The 25,015-nt window shown below is 44.7% G+C and overlaps 3 protein-coding genes across 16 annotated transcripts in view; 2 read left to right on the forward strand and 1 right to left on the reverse strand.

Annotated features, from left to right (window-relative positions):
* Positions 1-1,928, forward strand: part of LOC112267822 (lysine-specific demethylase 7B) — a 28,074-nt gene extending 26,146 nt beyond the window's left edge. The window contains exon 16 of the mRNA XM_024445964.2: positions 1-1,928. This exon is cut by the window's left edge and continues 619 nt beyond it. The gene's annotated coding sequence lies outside the window, so the exon portion shown is untranslated.
* Positions 1,929-2,029: 101 nt separating this feature from the next.
* Positions 2,030-3,374, reverse strand: LOC112267831 (NADH dehydrogenase [ubiquinone] 1 beta subcomplex subunit 2, mitochondrial). The gene is made up of 4 exons (XM_024445981.1): positions 3,209-3,374; positions 2,688-2,832; positions 2,449-2,541; positions 2,030-2,127 (listed from the first exon to the last, which is right to left on the reverse strand). Exons 1-3 carry the CDS (start codon positions 3,292-3,294, stop codon positions 2,467-2,469), a joined length of 306 nt encoding a protein of 101 aa, XP_024301749.1. The 5' UTR covers positions 3,295-3,374; the 3' UTR covers positions 2,030-2,127; positions 2,449-2,466.
* Positions 3,375-7,017: 3,643 nt separating this feature from the next.
* Positions 7,018-25,015, forward strand: part of LOC112267824 (lysine methyltransferase 2E (inactive)) — a 29,365-nt gene continuing 11,367 nt past the window's right edge. For 3 of the 14 annotated variants that reach the window (XM_042297940.1, XM_042297949.1, XM_042297951.1), the window contains exons 1-6: positions 7,018-7,345; positions 17,951-18,135; positions 22,341-22,455; positions 23,442-23,671; positions 23,893-24,047; positions 24,770-24,978. In XM_042297940.1, the coding sequence (XP_042153874.1) occupies positions 18,065-18,135; positions 22,341-22,455; positions 23,442-23,671; positions 23,893-24,047; positions 24,770-24,978 (780 nt within the window). In that variant the 5' untranslated portion in view covers positions 7,018-7,345; positions 17,951-18,064. Of the gene's footprint in view, positions 7,346-17,950; positions 18,136-20,680; positions 20,814-22,340; positions 22,456-23,441; positions 23,672-23,892; positions 24,048-24,769; positions 24,979-25,015 lie in introns of those variants that run through there. The other 11 variants (XM_042297942.1, XM_042297945.1, XM_042297948.1 and 8 more) reach the window with 9 other exon arrangements.

Here is a 25,015-nt window from a genome sequence, read left to right on the forward strand (position 1 = left end):
GGACAAGATGGAAGTTGGGATAGACACGCTGGCTTTCCACAGACTGGCATTGGCCCACCTGGCGCCGTGTCAGGGCTCTCTCTAGCAGGGTCCTTTTTGGCCCTGAGGGAAGAAAGTGCTAAGCTAATTTTTCGAAATGGTGCTTAATGTTTGTACGTCCTCCATGCTCCCAACTCCCCTTATCTCAATCACACCAGCAATAATGACGTTGAGGCAGCACTCTCTTGGTTAGCATTCCCTGATACATTGTCAATCATCTATTTAAAGACGATTGCCAAATGTATCATTGCACTGTTTTTGGGGGGGGGTAAACCTGATGGGTTTTTAAAACTGTGACATTTTAACCTGTCTGCATTAGTTCATCATAAGTTTCTCTTTGAATTTCACATGCTTTAATGCTTGCTAGGTCATACGAAAGCCATACTCCACTATATAGAATCGAAATGATTTTGCTGTCCTCTGATGGTCAAAGGGAGACTAACACAGAGTGCTGCCTCAATAAGAAATGTTTTATAGTGTAAGTTGTTTACTTGGTTGAAAAACAACTTGTACAATATCCTGCTTAATTTATTTCAAGTTTTAAAAAAAGAAGTTATTTTAATGTTATTTTTTTATGGATTCTGAATTATGTATTTATTAATTGAGGTGAATGATGATTTTATTATATTTTGTCCGTAAACCTCAAATTTTCTTCGAAAGGGGTTTATTTTTATTCTCTCTTATGCTTATTGTATATGTGGTCATGATATATTGTGTAGGTCAGTAAGATAATTTCTAACTTAAACTTTTTTTCTCCACTTCTATTCTGTCCAAGTAGGGTTTCTTAACTTGATTTGAACCTATATATCTTCTGGTTTCCAAAGGTTAGTGGGGTTGTGTGTTAAGAGAATGGGTAATGCTGTGACTCCAAAAAGTTACCACCCCTATAGACAACGTCAAGTAGGCTAACAAATCTTTGGTGGTCCTTTTAATTTGAAGGGGGGGGGTGATATGGTATGATATGGTGCTGAAGTGAGTGTGTGATTTGATTTTGGAATTGTAGTTATTCACTCTCAGGGAATGATGCCACAGATATGACCTCTGATTTAATCACCAGCTACATTATGTACACTACTAAGGCAAGTTCTTCCAACCAGACTCCTGTTCCACTTCTTTCTCATCTAACTAAGCAGTTGTGCTTTTGAATTGACCAAGTTGAAGAAATCAACATCTCTATTTGGAGATGACCATCTATGCTCAAGCTCTGCCTAGCTACTTAACAAGTTTAACTCTACATCCAAGACATTCAAAATCTTCCTTTTGACAGACCCCCTCCCAAACACCACTTGTACCTGTTGAGCTAAATGCTTGTCCCGACATCCTTAGACACCCTCTCTCTAGTCTACAGAGTATTTCACTAAATGACATCGACTTACTTAGTCACCAAGTAACTTTAATAGCACCCTTTGAACAGTATCTGACTTGAAAGCTGTGCTATGATTTAAACTTGCAGTGCACCAAACCTTGGTGTAATTGTGGTCTATCGCTCAGCCCTTAATGAGATTTCACCTAATGACTAAGATCACACTACTTTCATGTCTTCCCCTCCACAGAATAGTGTTGAATCCAATTGCCAGACATTTCCACCTTAACTCTTATTGCATGTTGAAGTCCTCACCACTCGTCTGTGTAATAATAAGCACAAGAGCTAGCCTGCAGGCAGGGTTTGTTATTAGCAGCAGTTCTCTCATTGTACAGTATTTACCGTAAACTCTTACATGCAAATCTATTTGCATTTTTTTTTTTCCATCAATGGTCATGTTTCTTCTCTCTGCATTAGTCCTTCAGATGGTTTGAACCATAAACACTGGCTTACTGTGACACTGTTACTTAATGCATTGACTGTTTCAGCATTTCAAAAGTGACCTGTAAATATAAAAATGAACTGATGCGGTTATTGTTTTTTTTTATACAGGAAACGACTAGAACTAGGAGTTATTATACACATTCAAAAACAGTCATTGAGTTCCATATGTACACACCCCAAAGATATGTTTTAGAATAAATTGAATTTTATTTGTCTATGTACAACAAAGCCTCTCGGGACACCCTTAACCTCCAGGTAGCGACCGGGCACACACACAAGGTCTAGAAATGCAAGAAAGAGATAAGTACTATTACAATATACTTATACAACATGCCACTGCTACAGTAAGGAACCTAATTGAAGTGGGCATATTAACTAACACATCTTGTTACAAAAGGGCTCTCGTGCATGAACAATCGCATTACTGTACTAACTGAATAAGCATTCCATTTCCCATCCTAACCAACAGTTTGTGTTCATCATGCAACAGATAATCATAATCTTTCATCAGAGGACAAGACATTCTCATTGACAAACATCCCTTGGATGCGTCACAGATCCTGTTGTGGAGAAGACTGATGTAGACAGGACAAAAGGCACACCTGGGGGTAGAGGACACATCATTCCTCATCGTCAGCTGGGATCCCCAGTTCCTCATCTGTCCATGCGGATGCATCAGGCCATGGGAAGTGACCCTGAGAGAAGAGGCATTATGGGGTTAAGTCTGCTTGACAGACACCAGCTTTGTCTCCATCCTTTACTCTATGAACTGCCAAAACTAGATCAGACAGGACATACCAGGCATAACTATGATTAGGAGCCTAATCTACATTTAACTCACCATTACTGCATCTGGGTCATGCCAGCAGTGCCACAGGATCCAGAACCACATGGCACTGCTGAGGAGCTCTGCTTGGAACGTCTGGCTCTTGGTGAGTTGTGGGAATTGCCTGTACTGGGCCTCTATGTGTGGTCCACCACCAGCTCTGAAAATTAACAGAAAACGAGAGCACTGAGGGTATCACTGTTTACACCCCATCACCGTATACCAGTATGATGTAGCTACGCTCTACACATTTGATTAAACCCAACAACCCAATGGGTTAACATCTGATCATGGCGCCTACCTCTGGACATCCGGTTGGTAGGCCTACTGTCAGACTGCTAGCTAGTTGGTTAACTTGTAATCTAGTTATAAGCTATAGCCAAACGTTACTGTTTAAAGCTAAGAAGACAGTAATATGTGTACAGCTGACGTGTGATTGATAATGTTTATTTAATTATGAAGGACGATGTTGAAGTCAACCTTTCGTCCTTAGCACATAGCTAGCTAACGTTTATAACACCAGTAACGCTACTTACTTTCGGGTTACTATTTTCTGAGGTCCACGTGTAAGAAGCTGCGTCCCGGCCCTAAGGACACCCATGACCCTTCCTAAAGAAGACATAGTTGTTTCTCTCTTCCCCCAGTGCTGTTTTCTCAAAATGTCGTTCCACCTTGACACAGAGGGCGACCAACCAACAACCAGCGCTATGATTGGTCGAGATGGAGGGTTGTTCAGGAAATGGATCGACTCGTGTCGCTACCACTTTTGCACACTAGATGGAGACAAAGCCCTTTATATACGTGTATATGTATATTAGGTAGTTACAGAAGTAGATTTTGTAAATGCATCTATGTATGAAACTCTTAAAAGGGAATCGTATAGCAAATATTTGGGAAATGTGTATTTAATTTTTCATATGAAAATGTAATGCTGGAAGCTTGTGTTGTGACATGGTGAATTAATGCATACGTGCTTCTGTGCAACCTTTTAGAAACTGACAACTGAGAAGGGACGGTTGGTGGTCATGGCAGTCCTTCCTCTTGAGTAAAGGTTTTGTGTTGGAACGTCATGCACCTCCTTCCTTTAATGTTTATATGTCTTCCATGACATGGGTGAGTGGTGAATAGTAGTAGAAAATGCAGTGCATTTGTTTTGCATCCAGTATAGTAAATTAAGGTGGAGGGATATTATAGGACGGCAGTCAAGTTTAATTAAAAAATCAAGTGACAAAAGACAGGCATAACAGGTACAAATGGTTAATGAGCATTTAAATTACGAGAGCAGTTCTTCTCTTGGGTAATTGTGAAAAGTATTCGCCATTTACTGATTAATGAATCTGAGAACCGAGTGGGACAACATGGCGGACAGGCTCTAAGCTCCCTATCAACAGCTAAGCGGTTTGACAGTTGCTTTTTTTCTGGTGGAAACTTACAATATCAAATTTGCAACTAACTTCGCGTTCCATCAAATGTAATGTATCCAGCTGTAATCGAATTGTTACTTTAAAGTCCTGCAGAAAAGTTTCTTCCCTTTCAGGCCAATGTTCAGTTCAGCTTTTGTTTGCCACTTTTACAATTTCATAGACATTGACCGTTACTTTCCATCCATCCATGTTTCGACTTATAAGTTGGCTCGTCAGTCTGCTTCTCGGTTTAAATGCCAGAACAGGAAATACATAAACAATATAGTATCAACTGACAAGTCCAAACACGACTTAACGACAAAAAGTTAAGAGCATGGTTTAGAAACGATGCTTTCCGCACTCCTTTCGGGAGTGCGCGCAGTGCCGCCGCCTAGTCAGTGCGCTTTATGCACGTGCATGCTCGTTAACGGCAGGCGCCATCTTATTTTCCACCAGCTGCGTTGTTGCAATTTCACAAAAATAACGGAAAGTGATCTATAGCTATCTGCATACAATACGTTGAATGGCGAGTTCATTTGAGTAATTCCTATCGTCGAACAGCAATAAATTGCTCATCCCGTATTTATCTTGCATTCCAAAGCATTGTTTTCTTGACTCAGCCCTAATGGCGCCTGGCTCTGCAAGTTCTCCGGTTGCGCCACTCTCCCCTCACAGCTCAGAACCCGCCTACAACCGATGTCCGAATGATGTCATCAGAAGCCAACCATTTCTGCAAAAACAGGCCAATTCATGCACCATTGGCTGAGAGCAATGTCAATCTATAAAAACAAGAACGCCATTTTGCGAAAACGAGAGAACGTTATATTTTACCACCGAATCTCATCCGAATCAAACTGCCCGGAAACCGACTAGGCTACTTCTTGATAACGTCTCCAAATAGTGTTTTTATGAAAACCCTACACTCTGAATCAAGTACAAAAAATATATATATACCGTATTATAGCCCAACGACTGTTGTACAATATCACCTACGTTCGCTTTAAGATTTCCGAAATGAGTATAGTTGTAGCAGTTATGAAGGCTCATCTACTCTGTCAAGACGATCTGATACAACCAACAGACGAGAAAGCCCAGTTTCAGTATTACGCGTGCGCGCGGGGATGCGGTTTGGCTAGAGCTCAGTGGGGGAGGGGAGGTCGAACTGTAATGTCATGTGAACAGGCAATGACTGTATATGTGAACAGGATTGGAAGATTCGCAGGAGCCACTGTATCTTCGCCTTAATTCGAACGACACGTACACGACATGTCCAACGTATTTTTTTATTCATTGTTGGACGCACCTCTTTAGCTCTTAGAAAATGAATCTGTGTGGATGATATACTCTGAAAATTGGCCATGGAGATGTTTTACTTTACATATGCGACGATCCGTTTGCCTTGACCTCTTGTAGCCTATACGCATTGTTGTCAGTATTATTGAACTAAGCCTACATATAACATGTATTCATAATACTGCAGTTTTTGGGGGGGAGACTGGAATAATGTAACAGCAATTATGAATTACATGTACTTGTTAACAATAGCACGATGCTTCCATTTGTAGATTGTGTTGATATTGGTCAGTATTGTCTGCCACCCACCTTGCCTTCAGTTAAATCAAAGAAAGCACGGTCTCATGTGGAAGATATTTGTTTCCTCCTACTGCCTTGGGCAGCAGAATTAGATGCTAATTTCAAACTCTGGTAACTAGGGCCTAATAATTGCCATTCATTAGTTTGTTTTATTTGTAGCAGGAACAGAAGGTGTGTCATGGACCTCAGTGACAATACAATATATTTCTGTTTGTTTTTTCTATTTTAATAAAGTTTCACATTTTGCAGCAGGATCACCTATAAAAGTGAAACGAGCACTTGAATGAATGAATCTTTGAGACATGAGCGGTGGTGAGATGGCAGACATACATAGATGTAGAACATGGTATGTCTCTGTGCCAGACATCATGGTCATATGGTTGACAAAAGCACATCAGATTGCTTTGCAGTTGAGAGAAGTGTGAAACAGGAGGGAAAGGGCTGACAATTCAACAAGTTCCTCCAGAGGAAGTAATAAAAGCAACCAGACTTTGTCCTTGGCTGCTAAGAAACTGCATTGACTACACACACACACAGTGCTTGACTTGGACTGAAATACTGGAGGTGTCAGTACTCATTTTGGGTACTGTTTATATTCAGGTGCAGGAGCTCCACAATACTTTTGAGCTAATATTCTATAGAAGGTGCAGGAACCCAAGCAGTAGATAATCTGAAGTGCCAGTACGCAGCTCCAGTAAACTTCTGCCCAAGTCAAGCACTGACCACCCTAATTTTACCCCCTCACACATCAAAGTGTACAAATTGTTCTCAGATGCATGTTGAAAATAAAAAAAACATACAGGACTATATACATGAGTTTAGTCTATGCCTTGTATTGTCTGTCATGTATTGTAATTGTGTGTTGCACCATGTTGCTTTATCTTTCAAGCAGTTGAAGGAAAATGTAAATGTTTATGAAACGTTTTCATTGACAATTAAAGAGGTATTATTCCATTCATGGTAATGGATTCATTTTTAATGAGTTGCTGAACATGAGATGCTGTACTGACACAATCTGAGATGTTGATTCTTATCAATCCTACGAATGTTTACATTTGTTATATATTAAGTTTGGAGATCATATTGTATAAATTAGGATTATAAACAAGAGGATATATATTCTAGAACCAACTCGTTGCAACTGAACTAACAAATCCTGCATAGTGGCATTATAGCGACAAGATTTGGACTACAGACACAAAACTACAGAACAGAACGGACGCGTGAACGCGCATGTAGCCATCTCATTTCACGGCGCCCCTGTAATCTTGGCCTGTGGACCCCGGAGAGTGTAGGGGCGGGGCTCGGGTTAGGGGTTGATGGGCTGGAGGAGGCGGAGTCACGGCAGTCCTGCCAGGGCCGCCATTTTTGCAAAGGGAAAAGAGACAGGGTAGAGGGGATCTAATTTCTAACAGTCGGCGTAGGTAGGACACAATTTTAACGGTTCGGAACTGACTGTCATTATTGGGTTCCAATAATTACCAACGAAAATTCATTACAGTAGGGGGAGTCTCTAAAAAAGATTGATATCAGTCTAAATATTTTTAAACCTTATAGAGCCGCAGTTTGGAGTGAAGTAGCTATTGTTTTGGTTGTGTAGAGAGCGAGGCTCTAGCGACGGGGGTCTCACCCAGGTCTCTGTTTCTTTATTCAGGGTATCTACAGTGGACTTTAACTGTAAGTAAAACGCTTTAAAACTACCTCATAGGTTGTCTTAGTTTCAAGAGCTCACCAAGTTAGTCTACCTAGCCTGCTTGCCGACTTGGTTTCTCATGGCTAGCTACTGTAGCTAGTAACGTTAGCTACGTGGATGCTGATGGCGCTATAGTTAGATGGAAGTTGATAATTAACTTTCTGGTAGGAAATTAGTTTTTTAAAATTTAAGTGAGCCACTTACTTAGAATGTTAGTCCAGAATTATAGTATTGTTTTGGTGTAACGTTAGCTTGTATTAGCTGGCTAGCAACTGTTAGCATTTGCTAGTTAGACAGTGCAGTGTTTAGCTAGCTAACGTTAGCGCATTTGAATTTTAGATTCAACTGGCTGCTTCTGAAACGTTAGCACGCTTACTTAATGCAGTTGAATAACATTGGATTGTTAATGAAGAGAAAGGGAAGCAATACAATATCAAACATTAACTATTTTGGCTAGTTCGCTTTACCTGCAATGTCAGTATGCTGTTGCAGTCGAACTAGGTGGCATGGAGAACTACCCCGCTCTCTTTCAACCAGCCCCCAAAGGATGGTCAGTTTGCCAATGTACTCCCATGCAATAGGCTAGTGGTAAAATTGTACTTACAGAACAAGTCAATCATGAATTGTATTGCAGTATTTGTTGGACTGCCTTGGTTTAACACATCCGTGCTCGTTATCTAGTTAGATTTTCATATGTGGTTGGAAGTGCACTTCTTGTTGATCCTATGAAGGTTTATTTCCGTTTGAGTAGCCAGCTAGTCCACAAAATGTGGTGTTGCGCAGAAGGCATTGACAGGGCTTTTGTTTACATATAGATAACAAAAGACTACAATTTCCAGAAAATTATACGTAGTTGCATTATATTTCTGGTCAAAGTTCAATCGCATGTCCACAATTGTGTAAATGTTTTTTATATATAAAACTAGAGGCCTTCTGTCACTAGATGAACAAACGGCTATTGGACCGATAAACGCCCACCATTCTATTTTGTTCCTAGTTGACAAATGCATTACATCCCTTAATTTAGATTCAGAGGGTATGTGGTTTAACTGCTGCAAACGTGGGGGAGGGGACCATACCTCAGTGGAGGGGGCATACTCAAATCGGGGAATCTTGCCTCCACTGACAATGTAGCTTATTTGACCGTGCGATTGGTTACAATAGTCTCAATGTTATTTAAATGTTATTTAAAAGTGAAATCAAACTGCGAGAACGTATATTCAGCAAGTGTGAACTTTGCGCATTGTTCACACCATGACGTGCCAAGTTGCCTTACTAAACTAGCTTAGGTAGCTAATCTTTCCATGTTAAAGACCTCGTTGGCCAGCGTAACGACGTTTACCGCAGTTCGAACGCTAATATTAGCTAGCTAAGTACTACAACTGGTGTAGCAGTCGGGTAGTAGTACAAGCTTCAAATATTGATACAATAACTCCCTTATGTATGTTAAGACGAAGAGGCCCAATATAATTCGTTAGCCGCCTAGTTATGTAGCTTGAGAAAATGGTTCCTTTGTCGAGACTCGCTAGCCAACGTTTTGTATCTTTGAAAGCCATTGCAGCTAGCTAGCATGGCTCGTTAGCTAACCAGCTGGCTAAATTATCGACGAGATTCTACATTTTTCTAATAATAACTACACATAAACGGTATCGACAGATTGATACTTAAGTAAGAATGTCTGAAAGACGATTGATTGCTTTCTTGGGGATTTTCTTCTCGTGGCGAGTGTCCGTCCCCCAGTTACACGGTTTTCTTGCCGTCCTTAGAAAAGCGCTATGAAAATGGCGGCTTGGCTTGATGTTGTGGTAATTTAATAGCTACGTTCAGCCCTCCACACCCCTATCGGCTGAGCTGACTGCAACGCCGACACACAGTCACGGGCAAGCTAGTGCACAATGGGATAGATTAATAAGGACTGCTTTCTGTCGTACATTAAAATAGTGACAATGTCCGCCTTTGATACAAACATACACTTAAGGTCATAAGTTTGAGATTCGCTGGCCAACTGTCTGGTTAGCTAATAGCCCCCCCCCCCCATGTCGTTCAATCACATTTATTTGCTAATATTGTGTTTCGTGATGCATTGTATTTGAAGAGCAGGATGTATATACAGATACTACTACAACAACGCAATATACGTCAGCTCAGATTTATTCTAGTTGCTGAATTTGGCTATGTTATTAGCAGGTTGTCATATTGAGGAGTTGCATAACAGGATATAAACCCAGCACTTTGTATAAAGAACAATGATGTTTATTGCCACCCCCACTCTTCTTTGACCTCATGCTTTGTCCAACACTAAACATTCCCACCCATTTTGGCAAGTTGGACCAAGTTACCACATTTAACAGTAAGTGGGCTACTAGTCTTAACTCATGTTTGTAGAAAGCAACACGATGACTAGACAGGACGATTTTAATATCTCATAATTCACTATCATTAGGCTACCCATTCTCTCACTATATGCACATATGTAGTAGAGGTCGACCGATTAATCGGAATGGCCAATTTCAAGTTTTCATAACTATCGGAAATCGGTATTTTTGGGTGCCGATTTTTTTAAATATTTTTTTATATACCTTTATTTAACTAGACAAGTCAGTTAAGAACACATTCTTATTTTCAATGACGGCCTAGGAACGGTGGGTTAACTGCCTCGTTCAGCGGCAGAACGACAGATTTTCACCTTGTCCGCTTGGGGGATCCAATCTTGCAACCGTACAGTTAACTAGTCCAACGCAAAAACGACCCGCCTCTCTCTCGTTGCACTCCACAATGAGACTGCCTGTTACGCGAATGCAATAGCTAGCATTAAACTTATCTTGTAAAAAACAATCAATCACAAGTTAACCACATATGGTTGATGATATTACTAGATATTATCTAGCGTGTCCTGCGTTGCATATAATCTGATGAGCATACAAGTATCTAAGTATCTGACTGAGCGATGGTAGGCAGAAGCAGGCGGGTAAACATGAATTCAAACAGCACTTTTGTGCGTTTTGCCAGCAGCTCTTCGTTGTGCGTCAAGCATTGTGCTGTTTATGACTATCAACTCCCGAGATGAGGCTGGTGTAACCGAAGTGAAATGGCTAGCTAGTTAGCATGCGCTAATAGAGTTTCGAATGTCACTTGCTCTGAGCCTTCTAGTAGTTGTTCCCCTTGCTCTGCATGGGTAACGCTGCTTCGATGGTGGCTGGTGTCGTTGTGTTGCTGGTTCGAGCCCATGGAGGAGGGAGGAGAGGGACAGAAGCTATACTGTTACACTGGCAATACTAAAGTGCCTATAAGAACATCCAATAGTCAAAGGTTAATGAAATACAAATGGTATAGAGGGAAATAGTCCTATAATTCCTATAATAAATAACTACAACCTAAAACTTCTTACCTGGGAATATTGAAGACTCATGTTAAAAGGAACCACTTGCTTTCATATGTTCTCATGTTCTGAGCAAGGAACTGAAACGTTAGCTTTCTTACATAGCACATATTGCACTTTTACTTTCTTCTCCAACACTTTGTTTTTTCATTATTTAAACCAAATTGGACATGTTTCATTATTTATTTGAGGCTAAATTGATTTTATTGATGTATTATTTAAGTTAAAATAAGTGTTCATTCAGTATTGTTGTAATTGTCATTACAAACAAACAAAAATCGGCCGATCATTCTGTCTGCTTTTTGGTCCTCCAATAATCGGTATTGGCGTTGAATAATCATAATCGGTCGACCTCTAAAATGTAGTTAATAAGTAGTGATTATCTAAAGGTCAGCTCGACTGAGGAGGAAAGCATGACACTGATTGTGGATATGAACCATAGAGGAAACCGGTCACAACCATAGTGTGTGTCATTATGGCTGGAACGATGTGCTTGTGTAATATTTACCAGTGTTCGGGTATGCCTAGTACAAGAAACTGTCATTAAATTAGCTAGAAAGATTTCAGTGTGGTTTGGCCTAGCTCTTTGGAACATAGGCTACTTTGTCTCAATTGTTTTTTCCAATTTGGATTTGCCTAATTTGAATTTGCCTAATTCACATTAAATTCATGAATAGATAAACAACAGGCTGTTTCCCAAGTCCTACCTGGTGGTCAGAGGTGTTGAGTTTTGTGAAGGAGGAATGAAACAACAGCTGTGACTTGGTTATTTCCCTTTGACATTGACAAAGACCTGCTGCCCTTCTCTTGCCCCCTCACCCTCTCAGCTCGTCACAGGCTCAGAACAGATGCCCGTCATCAAATAACCCAACAATGAAAATAAATGGCCAGGTTTTTTTTGTCTGTTGTTTTGGTGATCGTGTTGAGAGTTCATGATAAAACACAGCTGCCCAGTGAGGAGCTCTAGATCACCCATTATAGAAATGAGAAGGAGCCCCAGTGCCACAACAATACTTTTTAAATCTGCCTGGCTACACCTTGCACGTACACGTGACTCCACTTTGCCCAAACAATCTTCTCCTGACAATGCATGTCTTTCCTTTCATGTGTTGTGACATTTTTCCATCAGCTCAGGCCCCATTCCCAGTAGTATGCCTCAGTCCCCTGGTGGTGGTTCTAGCTTTTGGATGGTGTGAGGCAGGCAGCTCCATTCCCTCCTCCCTTCTGGCATGTGAGACAAACTAAAGAAGCTGGATACTTCTCTGTGGCGCAAACTTTGGCAGCCTCTGTCCAAATGCCAGTTTGAGACAGTCGCCCAGTGTTTTTTTTCTCTCCTCCTTTTCTCCTCATGACCCCATGTTGCCATAGCCTAAGATGAGACTCCTGCTCACATGAACAGAAAAATATCCGGATTTGTGGCCATCTTGGATGGAGACTGCCGAGAGAGACGGCCATTAATCTATTCTGTTTTGGTTCTCCAGGACGGCCCTAATTAGGCTTCTGTGTCCTTATGAGGCGAGGGTTATGTTAATTCCCCCTCTGCCAATTGAGGACAGGAGGCCAAATCATTGGAGGCAGAGGTGTTTTCAGTTTTCCCCACAGTGAGGCTGTGCAGCTGCTCTCTTTCTCCAGAGGAGCCTAGTGAGAGCTGTGTAGGTCGCTGCCACAGCTGACTGACTGACACACTGATACAGGCACTCATTTGCTTGTGACTCCTGATCTTTCTTTTCACTGACACAGGTGCTTGTTTCACAAATGCCTGTCAACAGTGGGGGTAATCTAAGGCCTCAGACTGCTGTATGCTGCTCCCTCTAGTATTTCCACAGCTTAGCTTTGCGTAGTGGGATTCATCCTCCACCGAATGAATGATGTCATGATACGTTTGTGATGTCACTCATGCAGTGGAGACTTAGATGCAGAGAGACCTTGGGAGACTTGGGCCCCTGTCGGGAAGTAAAATAGACACCAGTTTGAACCGCTCCGTTCGTCAGAACAACTGCAGGCTGGAACCCTCTGACAAGAAACGAGGCCTGTGTGTATGGATGTAGCTGACACAGTAAAAATCTGTTTCCCCTGATGTTGGCCTCCCTGAATTCAGTAAAAAATTATCACTTTTGTGTGGACATAAATACTGGATGAGAGCGGGCCTGCTGTGTCTAATCAGAGGCTGGTATATAATACACAATCCACAGTCACCTACCTCTTCTTCCTCTTAAAGGGACAGTGGCCTGCGCTCTGTCCTGGTGCTAGACGCCATGCTACCATAACCATGTCACTGTCTCGTAGCGTTGTAACAGTCTCCCTATCTGCACCTTATTTGAATTGCCTCACACACTGACTCACACTGCCTTCTCTGGTTCTCTCTCCTCACTCCCCTGGTGGGTGCCCCCTCTCTGCACACTCTTACACAGCTGTAAATACCTGATATGGTGTTTCGCTGGCTGTGTTGACAGGGAGATGTGGCCTGCCTGCCTGCCACTCCCCCCCTGGGGGACAGAGGAGTGTGTGGCAGGGAGCTCTCGCTGCTGGGTGACACCTTTCCTTTCACCTCAATCCCAGGAGCACACACGCATCCATGAAGGGCTCAATAAGACAAGTCATTAAGGCTTTTTGAGCTGCCAATAGCCAGGACAGTGGGCCACAGAGTGAGGAAGTGAAGGGGTTCATTATACAGGATGTTTACTGCACTGGGTAGGGCAGAAGGGTAGGAAAGAAGAAGGCCACAGCTCAGTGGGGCTAGTGAGAATCTATTGACTTCCTCTCTGCCTGCCTCATCCTCCACTGTAAATAGTGCCACTTGTGTTTCTGTTGCTCCCTCTGTCTTTGGAGAACAACAGACTCAATCCTGAAACTATCATCTGTATAGATATAGCTGGGTGACAACAGTACACTGCCAGCCTAGGTAGTTTTACCCTGTGGGGCTGCCTGGCACTAAGCCTCCAGTGTCCTCCTTTCTGTGTAGAGCTAGAGTCATGCCTTTAGTAGCTCATGGGAGTCTGGCCTTGCTCTGAGGCCCAGCATGGTCGTGTAGGTCACACAAGAGGAGGAGAGGGAAACAGGGTTCAGGTAAACTGTTTTTGCGGTGCTGGGCTGTAATGGATCCCTTGTTAAATGGGCCTTTCACTAGTTAGACTACCTCCCAAATAGGTGGCCTGATACTTCCCTAGCCCCGCCCACTTCCTGTTGCTGTGCTACATGCTAACACTACTTACTTAGTGCAGGGTGCGCTGGGTACTGGGCAGACTCAGTGGAGGTGGGGGTGAATGTGGTGATTGGTGATATAACGCCAGTTGTGAAATCGATCATGGAACTGTGCTGTAATGGGGCTGGAGTGTCTCTGACTGGGTGATATGGCCAAAATATCAAATCACTTTATTTTCACATTTTTGATGGTATTTAGTGTTTTAAAAAATAAAAAAGTTGTGAATTAGCTTTATGAGTAGTGTGAGGCCCTAGGGTGATTTCAATGAGTCTTTCTCCATTCAGATTATTTTTGGATGAGGTTGAAAACACTATAAAAACCATTTCTTGCATTTTTATCAATTTCTGTATTTCCTGCACTCATTTGAGATAATTTCCACACTGCCATGTAGGGTTGCCCGATATGGGCAAAAAAAAAACCTAGGCCTCATTTTTAACCAAATGTTGCAATTGTGATAATTGTGACCCAATTTCTCGACAATTAACACCAGGCACAGAAAAGCTGCATTTGAGCCTGTCAGTCTAATTTGATTTGGTTTGAGTAGGTGGACTTTCTTTCCTAATATAGATAAGACTGAGTCACACAGGTGGACAGGCGAGCTCGACGCAAATCCAAGATTTTGTTTCTCATCGGTCATCCTTATCAGATTTAAGAATGTCAAATGGGGCCGTGCTGTGTTAGGGAGAGGAGGGTGTACGGAGGGAGAGTAGGCCAGAGCAGGGCTGCCCCAGACCAGCTGTCAGAACCTGGATGTTCTGCACTGAAAACCCTGGCTGGCTGGCTGTACCCTGCACCTGAGATGGGAGATCCCTCCTTTACCCCCTGTGTGTGTGTGTTTGACAGGGTACAAACCCAAAGTGTGTAGGCTGATGTGTGTAGAGTAGCCTCTAGGACACACTGTCTCTCTCTCTCTCTCTCTCGCACACACAGTGCTGGCCTGGGGCAATTGTCTGCTGGTTAGTGTGCTCTGCAGAGCGTGGATGTGGACGATGCAATATCATTCTCTCTCCAATGCCCTTTAGGGCAGTTTGCTGCTGCGCTATAGGTGGTCAATGGGTAAACATCACAGTGGAACTTGTCTATTCGTTGCTAGTGGTGCCCAATCTTTTACACACACATAGACAATGTAGACCTACATCTCTAATGTCCTGTATTATTGATGTATGGTTTCACCTTCAGAGGTAAAGCACAGAGGGAGCCCTGGCAGCTTGGGCACTGTGATTAATGAAGGACAGCTGCTGCAGAGAGTAGCCCTGTTTGGGCACTGTGAAAGGAAGGGTTGTGACATTCTGATGGTGCCTTTTTCCAGTGTATAGGAGTGTCTTTTATTTTGGTGTGTGTGCGCTCATGGCTGGCTGCTGCGATGACTCGGCCTATGAGGATGGTGTGAATTCACTTCAGCCCTCTGTAGGGAACTTAGAGGGAAGGAGGAGCGCAGCTTCAGTTAGAAGCGCTCCATCGTTTTCTTCCCCCGGCTCAAAATCAAACACTGAGACTTGGCCCAAAGAGCCTCAATGAAAACAAGCTCTGACGTACAGTGGCTCCAACTAGCCTAGCACGAGGGAGCGTGTGTGTGTTTCCCCTGCTGAATTTAGTAGAGTGACTGGTCTGTCTGAAAAGGAAAGTTATTCCCCCACACAATGACGTGACTGTGGCCTTAGTGAGGGAGGGGAGATTGGGAAAGGGAGGAGGGCAAATGAGAAGAGGGGGTTGAGTCGGCTCAGCTCTCGTCTCTGCTCTACTCTCACACAGTCTCAGAAGGCTGCTGTGCCTGTGCTAGAGGAACCCTAGTGCCCATACAGGAGTTTGGGCGCCTCCCCCACCCCTCTCCCAAACAGAGGGTAGATGGATCATTTGGAAGGCTCCCTGCAGCGCTGTGAGATCCGTGATGAGAGAACTTCAGACAGAACGCAAGGGGGAGTGGGGGACGAGAGCTGCAGCTTTCCTCCTCGCTTGACGAGCTAGTGTTCTGCCATTTATAATGTTTTGCTTTGTCTCCCTCTTGTACTCGCACCCCTTTCCGCTTCACCATTCTCTCTCGCAGCCTTTCTCTCTCTCTCAATTCAATTTGCATTATTGGCATGATGTAACAATGTACATATTGCTAATGCTTACTTTGGATATTTCTCTCAGCCTCTCGCTCAGCCTGTCTCACAGCCGCTCTCTCTCTCTCTCTCTCTCTCAGCCTCTTTGTAATTAGGAGCACTGTCTGCGGCACTCCCCTTCCCTTCCATGCTCTGAGGTTTATTTAGGAAGTGCAGGGAGGAGAGAGATCCGGCGGGGGTGGGGTGGATGGGGCACAGCAAGGGAGGGCAGAAGGAGCGAGTTGGAGGGAGCATTTGTCTTTTTCCTCTGCTTTTTTTGGCATGTTGGTCCCGTGTGACAGACGGCTCCGCTAAAGGAAGTGGGAGGAGCGTCGGAGGCAGTCACAGCACTCAGATTTAGTCAGGAATGCTGTACTGTCCTCGTTAGCCTTTTTTCCAACCCCCCCTTTTGTGTGTCTTGAATGTGTCTGGCCCCCGGTGCAGTGTGTGTGTGCTTGCGCCCCTGGGTGCCTCCCAGCAAAGGAATGTGTGCAAGGGTCTAGAAGGGGAGGGGGTTTGGTTTATCTGTCTGTGCGGGGGGGTTGGGGTTGTGAGCTGTGTGTATGTGCATTCCTGAGCAGTGACAGCAGGATTCTCTTAGACAGAGGCAGAGACGATCACAGCAAAACTCTTGGAAACAGATGGCCTGTTTCCGAAGGAAGGGATTTTTACTACACCAAAACATAGTGAGCCTTTGAGATACCACAAAGGGGTTTTATGTCATTTCAGTGGTCTGGCTAAGAGCCCTGTTACTGGGAAATGTTCTACCAACAATTGGTTTCTATTGTTATTTGAGCCACACAAAGCTGTGTTGTGATATGGGCCCTGCTGTTTAAAGAGATTGTAAAAATGTTTCAGTGGTCTAGTAAACCTGAAATGTCCAGATTTGTATAGCAGTGTGTCTGAGATGAGCCCTCTTTGCTATAGGGCTGGTGCACGCACACACAGAGGTGTGAACTCCATCCTATTTTGTCTAGGCATGTGTCCCTTCCACTAATCCCACTTATCAACAACGCTGTGCTCTCAGTATCAGGGCCAGCGCATATGCCCCTGTCTGGACACATGCATTGCATTACGTAGGCTATAAGCTATAATAGCCTGTACATTAGCACCCACCGTTTGTGTATAGGCTAATTGGGACAGGTCTATTTAATCTATGTACATAGCATTGTTATTGCCTCTTGGCGGGAGTGGCTACCTCTGTCTGTCAACCAACCATTTAGTCCCTCGTCCTACTTCTCTCTTCATCCGAGAGAGGCTGCAGTCTGTCTGACACCTAATGGAGTTAATTATTGACTTAGTCTTTCTATGCATCGCCTGTCCACCTGCAATGCTGAACAAACCGTGTGAGAGGGGGAAAGTGAGACAAGATGCCTATTTAACACTGGCTTTCACATCCAGACAGCCAGGGGCTTGTGACAGCTCTAATTACAGCGTTAAAGGATTGTGTGTTTGAGAGAGCGAGAGTGTGTGCGTGCTGTTCTGCTCAATAGAACAATAAAGCTTGGTGAAAAGATGGCCTCTCAGTGTTGCGTTTTTCTTTCCCCTACATTAATGGCTGCCAGTCAGAGCTCTGTGTTCTCTCACACCCCCTTGTGGTGGAACACTGCCACAGCAGCATCCTGCATTCCTGGCAGTCTGTGTATATTGCTCCTCTACCCCCTTGCATCCATGAATGTCTCAGGTAGCCAGTGAGGTGGGCGAGGGTTCTCTTTGAGAGCTTTGCTAGGGAAATTCCTATCATGCTGTTCATTTTCCATGTTACTAGCAGATAGCAAGTACCTACATCTCACACAGCTGAATTTATGAATCATGGTGATTCCTGGAAATACCCCAGTTTTCAGTCTGTCTGATCTAGTTTCAGATAGGTGACTGTCACCATGCTAACTCCCTTGTCTTTCTCTCTCCCTCTGTGTGTTGGCAGGCCTTGTGGATGCACTTAGATGTCTGCAATGAGTGCTGTGGCTGGCATGCCTCAGTGTTTTGGACTCCCATGCTCTGGACTCAGTAGGACAAGAATTGATCAGCAAAGAACGTCATGAGCATAGTGATCCCTGTAGGGGTGGACACAGCAGACACCTCATACCTGGAAATGGCTGCAGGCTCAGAGTGAGTATACCAACGTCTTCAGGCCCAACCCACCATATCATGATTCATCTCACCCTTCTCTTACTCTCTATTCTCTTTTTCACTCATTCTCTGACTCTCCTCCATTGTCTGCTGCTGTCATCCCCCCCTCCCATCTCTTTCTCACACACTCTCTCTTTTTATTTCATCCTTTCTCCCCCGCTTCCTCATTCACTTTAATTGGGCCTGTCATCTGTCTGTCGACCATATCTCCCCCTTACGGCCTTAAGCCCTTTCTGTCTCTGTGTATCTCTGTTTCTGTGTGTATCTCTCTGTCTCTGTGTATCTACTCTCTGTGTCTCTGTGCTGCATTGTCTCTGCTCTAGCCCTGCTGAGGGGCTCCATAGCCCTGCTGTCTGCTGTAAGGGACAGACCTGGTCAATCACTGCCATTGATCACATACATAGCACTCACCGTCTCACACCATCACTTCCCATAAACATTCTCAATGTCCTAGCTGTTAATCTGACCAGACCATCCAAGTTCCATATGACAAAACACACTTTGTAGAGAAGATATGAGGCAGAAGAGCTTGTCACTTATAAGCACAGCATATGTTGTATTTGACTATCTAGCATCACACACCCTCACTGTTCAATTTCTATTTCTGAGTTGCTTCTGTGTAATACAATGTCAGTGTAGCTAATGTCATGATTTTAGAATGACACCACCAGGTGGAGGGAGAATTTTACTCTGAAAAATGATGCACCTGATCCTTGTCTGTATGCTGTGCACCTTGTTAGGGAAGTGGAGCCTGGCGCCATGGCAGCAACATCATACCACCCTCCTCACAGTATTCCCTATACCCTCCTCGGGGATACTGGCAAAGTATTACAGACAAATAAGAGAAACCTCCTCTGTGCTCCTGTGGTTGAAGAATAGAAAGGTCTCCTTTTAGAGGGCTTGTCTCTTTAAATGGGTCCGTGTCACTCTCCCCCAGCCTTAAGAGCTGTTGCAGTTGGCCACAGCTGGTTGCCATGGCAACCTCCCCCAATGTCTCCCTTCCGCAATGCGCAGGGGCCATTGCCATGGTCACCGGGCTGAATGGCAGGTGGCCCTCTTGCGGTTAAGGCGTCTTAAATGGTTCCCGTCGCGCTCACCTCTTTCCTCCCCCTTCCAGTCAGCTTTTTATAGGGCTGTGTCTCAGCCCAGAGCCCTTCTGTTCACAGGGGCGGGTTTTAAGCCCTCTCTCTCTATCCTTCTCTCTCTGCCCTGCGGCGACCTACCCCCTACCAAGTCTGATGCAAGCTTGAATTTGGGCCTCCAATATGTGGGAGCACAGAGTTTAGCTGGCTGTCTGTAAAACACACACACACACGAGACTACCGACCGCCAGCGTACCCACAGACCAGGGCAGTTCTCATCTAGCCCTCTTCCTTCCACCCTACTGATAAAACAAGTCACAGATCGGTACTTGGTACTCTTCGAGGCCCTCGTGTTCTCAACACAGGGCTGAGGTTAGCATTAGTGTGCTAACTTGCTAACCCTAGGAACAGCAATACTACTCCCAGAGGAGCAGTCACTCTCTCTCCACCTCCCTCTGAAAGATGCAGCGTTGTGACGAGCAGGGGGATGCGCAGTGGCTGCAGACTGTGTGTGTGTCGTGACTTGCTGTGCGCGTCTGCCGTGTGTGTTATTCTAGCTACCCAGCGACACACGGGGCACAGTTTGCGTGCACTCGCTGACGGCTACAGTGCGTCGCCATGGCAGTGAGTGGAAACACTTTGGTGTGAAGGCGTTGCCTCTGCCTGTGCAGAAGTGCCCTATCTCTCTGTGTGTGTGATCTCTTGCTCCATATTAAGCTCTCTCTTGAGCTATGATTAGCACATGCCTAGCTGTCTGTTTAATTGAAACCTCCGTTCCATCTATGTTGTCTCTCTCTGCTCTCTGAGTCTCCCGGTGTCTCACATCTCATAGCTTCCCCCTAGACGTGTGTGTGATTTTTGTGTGTGTTTGATTGACTATAGCATCATCTACTCTGTCTCTGTGCCTTCGTCCCCGACTTCCTATGAGACAGATATGATTGATGCAGTCAGTCTCAGTCCCTTTGGCCACTCACACTGAGACCAAACATGGCCCCTCACCATCCGTCAAACAAACTCGCTCATCACATGTCTGTTCTCTTCTCCTTTTTCTATCACCCCCCCTCTCACCAGAGGAACTATCCCATGAAAACACAAGAAAGACCATTTTAATGACTCATCATACGATCACTGATTTCATTTTAATACATGAATGAGAATGTTCTCTCACCACTGAATGATGCATGCTGCATCACTGCAAATCCCTGATTATGAAGTATAGATTTGACTCTGGTAAATCATTCACACTGTTTTCAGTGGCCTACTTTAAAGTTTCTTTGGATTTGGGTTGGGATACTTCTCTGCCCTGGAAAGAGTAGTGATCTCTCTCTGTGTGTGTGTGTGTGTGTGTGTGTGTGTGTGTGTGTGTGTGTGTGTGTTTCAGCAAGTTATGTACACACACCTTCCCTGGGGCCCGCCCCTAGACCTTTTTACATGCACGTATGTTTTCAGTTTGACACAAAGCTCCTGGTGCTTGAGCGCCAATACCATGTTTAAGGAAGTGCTGCACAGCGAGCATTGAGAGGTCATGGTGTGCAGCACGCGGGGAGACTAGGGGTGAAAGACTGACTCCACCAGGTACTGTACTGCTGCTTTACCCTAGGAGGGACGGGGTGTCTAGAGAGAAGGAGAGGGAGGGTTGGAGCATTGGAGAGGTGTGTTTGTACTTTAACATGCTGACACGTGGCACGTCCATTCGTTTGAGTAGCCTAGTTTTGCTACCCTACTGTGCTGCTACTGGCTTGTCATGTATTCCAGTTACTGTCTGGAAGTTTTTTCTGCGGGGCAGTGTGTGTGGTTTCACATATTCTCTTTATTATTCAGGGTTTGTGTGTCAACTGTTCCTTGTACTCGATGTCCAAATATGCTACATAGCCTGTTTGAGCCATATAGCCATAGCATCCCCTCAGGGATTCTACTACACCATCAGACCACACATATATGTTATAACACGGTACCTTTGAAGCTGTCCAGTTTGTCTAGTGGGCTTTTCTCTTGTACTCTGCATTGTTAGCCAAACTTTTTGGCAGGGCAGTTGGCCTCATGTCAAGGTTTCATTTTGCTTCTGAAATGTGTGTGAATGTGCAAAGCCAGCCTCAGATACACCTGGGGGCATCTCTCCTCTCCCTCTCTTTGACCTTGTAGCAGTTGTCTGGACTATCCTGCATGAGAAGGGGAGGATTTGACCAACAGGCTGTCTGTGTGTAGGAGTTGCTGTATTAGTTGTTGGAACTTCAGCTAGCCTTCTGATTTGTCATGACATCAGCTTGGAGTCTCAACTGCCTAGGCTGTCACTGGTCTTTCTTTTCTTCTCTCCTGACAGTGCCACTCCTCCCATCACACCTTCCTTCATATCCTCTCTTGTCCATTTGCCAATCCCACTTCCCTTGTTTTTGAACCCCTCTCCCCTCCTTCAATGCCAGTTAGAAGTAGCCTATTTAACCATACTCCCATGTTCAACAGGCTTTCTCTGTGCCACTGCAATGTCATAGAATAAAAGTGGATTTACTGGTTTGATAAATGAGCTCACGGAAGTGAATGCCTGTTATTGTTTCTGCGTGTGTCAATGTTGTGTGTTAGCCTCCAGTAGTGTGTGTCCTCCAGAAATGGGGCTCAGGTTTAAATATTGTGGAGAGATTAGGCCCCTCATTTAGTTATTATCCCTGCAATTTGCTCTGTCCAGTTAGCAAAGGTGATATGAAGAGGGCAGGGGACACACATGCCACTTCCACTCTGTCACAACCACTGTCAGCTCCCCTAAAGCCCTCCCAAATAAACACTCCTCATTAAGCCAGTGGAAGAGGAGAATCAATGAAGCACAACAGTACACTCACTGCTTATGAGGAGGTTCTCTCTGCTCTTTCTCCTATTCTACCCCTTTTCTCACTCTACTTGTCGTTTAACGCTACACTCATCTCCCTCCTGTTTCTCTCCCTCTCATGTCTAGCTTTCATTTTTTTTTTTGCTCTCTGCTTTCTCTCTTACTGTTGTAAATGGAATCCCCCTTACTGTTTCTGCACCTCTTCTATTTACAACACACTGATCTCTCTTCTCTGTTACGTTGTGAATGGGATCCCCCTCCTAACTGTTTCTCTCTCTGTCCAGCAGACCTGAATCAGTAGAGGCCAGCCCTGTGGTGGTGGAGAAGTCCAGCTACCCGCACCAGATCTACAGCATTAGCTCTCATCACTCCCACAGTTACATTGGGCTGCCCTACGCCGTGAGTACACTCCACTTCAACGCTAAACTGCAGTACACCACTATAATGCACTGCAATACAGGACACTGACACCACCGTGCACTGCAATACAGGACACTGACACTACCGTGCACTGCAATACAGGACACTGACACCACCGTGCACTGCAATACAGGACACTGACACTACCGTGCACTGCAATACAGGACACTGACACCACCGTGCACTGCAATACAGGACACTGACACTACCGTGCACTGCAATACAGGACACTGACACTACCGTGCACTGTAATACAGGACACTACAGTACACTGTAATACAGGACACTGACACTAACGTGCACTGTAATACAGGACACTATAATACAGTACACTGCCGTACAGTATAATACAGGACACTGACCCTACTGTACACTATAATACGGTACACTACCGTACACTATAATACAATACCATACACTATAATACAGTACACTTCCGTACACTATAATACAGGACACTGACACTACCGTATACTATAATACAGGACACGGCCTCTATAATGCAGTTCTCCGACACTACCGTACACAGTTCTACACTACTACACTACACGACACTACCGTACAGTTCACTATAATACAGGACACTACCGTACAGCATAATACAGTACACGGACACTACCTTTCACTATAATACTCCTCATACAGGCTAGTTCACTCACCTGGGGGAGGAGACTGTGGATATGGGTTAGGGTCAATCACAATGCCTTCTTAGCTTAGTGAATAACGAAAAGGAAATTCCAATTCAAGACAATTGAACAATTCATATTAGAAATAAGTGGCCGTTTGCACTTATTAGAATTAGAATTTCAATGTTTGACATTCTATTGTTGTATGTGTCAACCTGAAGAAGTCACAGTGATGCTGAAAAGTTGGTGATTTACTGGGAGTTTATATATAGTGTGCGACTCTTTTATTTTTGTGGCTTGTTTGTGTCACCTTCAAGACCTTTATCTCCTCCTCCCCAGGACCACAACTATGGGGCGCGCCCCCCGCCCACTCCCCCGGCCTCCCCTCCCCCCTCCATGCTGATCCGGCCAGGCGAGGGGCTGTTTGTGCCGGGGGGCCTGCAGGACGAGGCTTCCAGGGGCACCACACTCAGCACCTCGGAGGACGGCAGCTACGGGGCCGACATCACCCGCTGCATCTGTGGCTTCACCCACGACGATGGCTACATGATCTGCTGCGACAAGTGCAGGTAGGAACTGGGATAGACCCTCTCCTTTATCAGGTCACAGTGACTTAGACCAGAGTCCATACTGTCCTAGCAGTGATTTATGAACATTTTAGCCTTCAAACAGTGTCCATGTCTCATCTCAACTTTTCTTTGGGATTAGTGACCCCTCTCTAGATCCCCTGTTGCATTGTGAATGGCTGCTGTTACTGACTCTCTGCCCTCTCCTCTCTCTTCTCTCTCAGTGTGTGGCAGCACATAGACTGCATGGGGATCGACAGGCAGCACATTCCTGAGACGTATCTGTGTGAGCGCTGCCAGCCGCGCATCCTGGACAGAGACCGGGCCATCGTGCTGCAGACCCGCAAGAGGGAGAACATGTCCGGTGAGTGGAGAGATGGTGAGATATATACCTACCTTTTCCAGTCCCTCCCAGTGCGCTCGAGTAAACAGCTCTCAGATCAGATGGCAGTGTAATAAAGGCTGTGTAAGTCAGGCTGCTCTGCTCACTACTGCAGCCTCTTCCCCTTGTGGGTCTGGAGAGATCCAGGCCACAAATCAAATCACATTTTATTTGTCATGTGCCGAATACAACCGGTGTCGACCTTAATGTGAAATGCTTACTTACAAGCACTTAACCAACAATACAGTTCAAGAAAGAGTCAAGAAAATATTTACTAAATAAATGTAATAAAAGTAACACAAAATAACAATAACGAGGCTATATAAAGGGGGTGCCGTGTCAATGTGCAGGGGTACATGTTAGTCAAGGTAATTTGTACATGTTTTTTGCCCTAGCACTACACAGCTAATTCAAATAATCAAAGCTTGATGCTGAGTTGGTTATTTGAATCAGCTGTGTAGTGCTGAGCAAGAACTAAAATGTGCACCCAGGGGGTCCCAGGACCACATCTCTGATTCAGCTGAACGCTGACACCTGCTGGGCACATCGAGTAATACAACAATGCAGACATTTAGAATGGCAGATTGCTATGGAAAATCTTGTTTTTACCTTTGAGAAATAATTTGTCTAAATAGGTTAGAACCAGGAAAACGTTGCTTTGGTTGGACCCTGCTGTACAAGATGCCCAAATAAACCTTTATTACCAATGCTTTATTAAGGCATACCGGTATGTATCTCTGCAGACGGGGACACCAGTGCCACAGAGAGTGGGGACGAGGTGCCGCTGGAGTTGTACACGGCCTTCCAGCACACACCCACCAGCATCACACTCACCACCGGCCGCCTGGCGGGCAACAAGCAGGCCGACAAGAAACGCAAGAGGAGCGGAGACAAGGAGCCTGTCGCCACCTCGGCCCGAGCCAAGAAGGTCTGTGTTCAAACTTCCATTCAATCCTATTGACACT

Source organism: Oncorhynchus tshawytscha, linkage group LG15 (assembly GCF_018296145.1).
Source record: "Oncorhynchus tshawytscha isolate Ot180627B linkage group LG15, Otsh_v2.0, whole genome shotgun sequence".
Classification (NCBI taxonomy): Eukaryota; Metazoa; Chordata; class Actinopteri; order Salmoniformes; family Salmonidae; genus Oncorhynchus; species Oncorhynchus tshawytscha.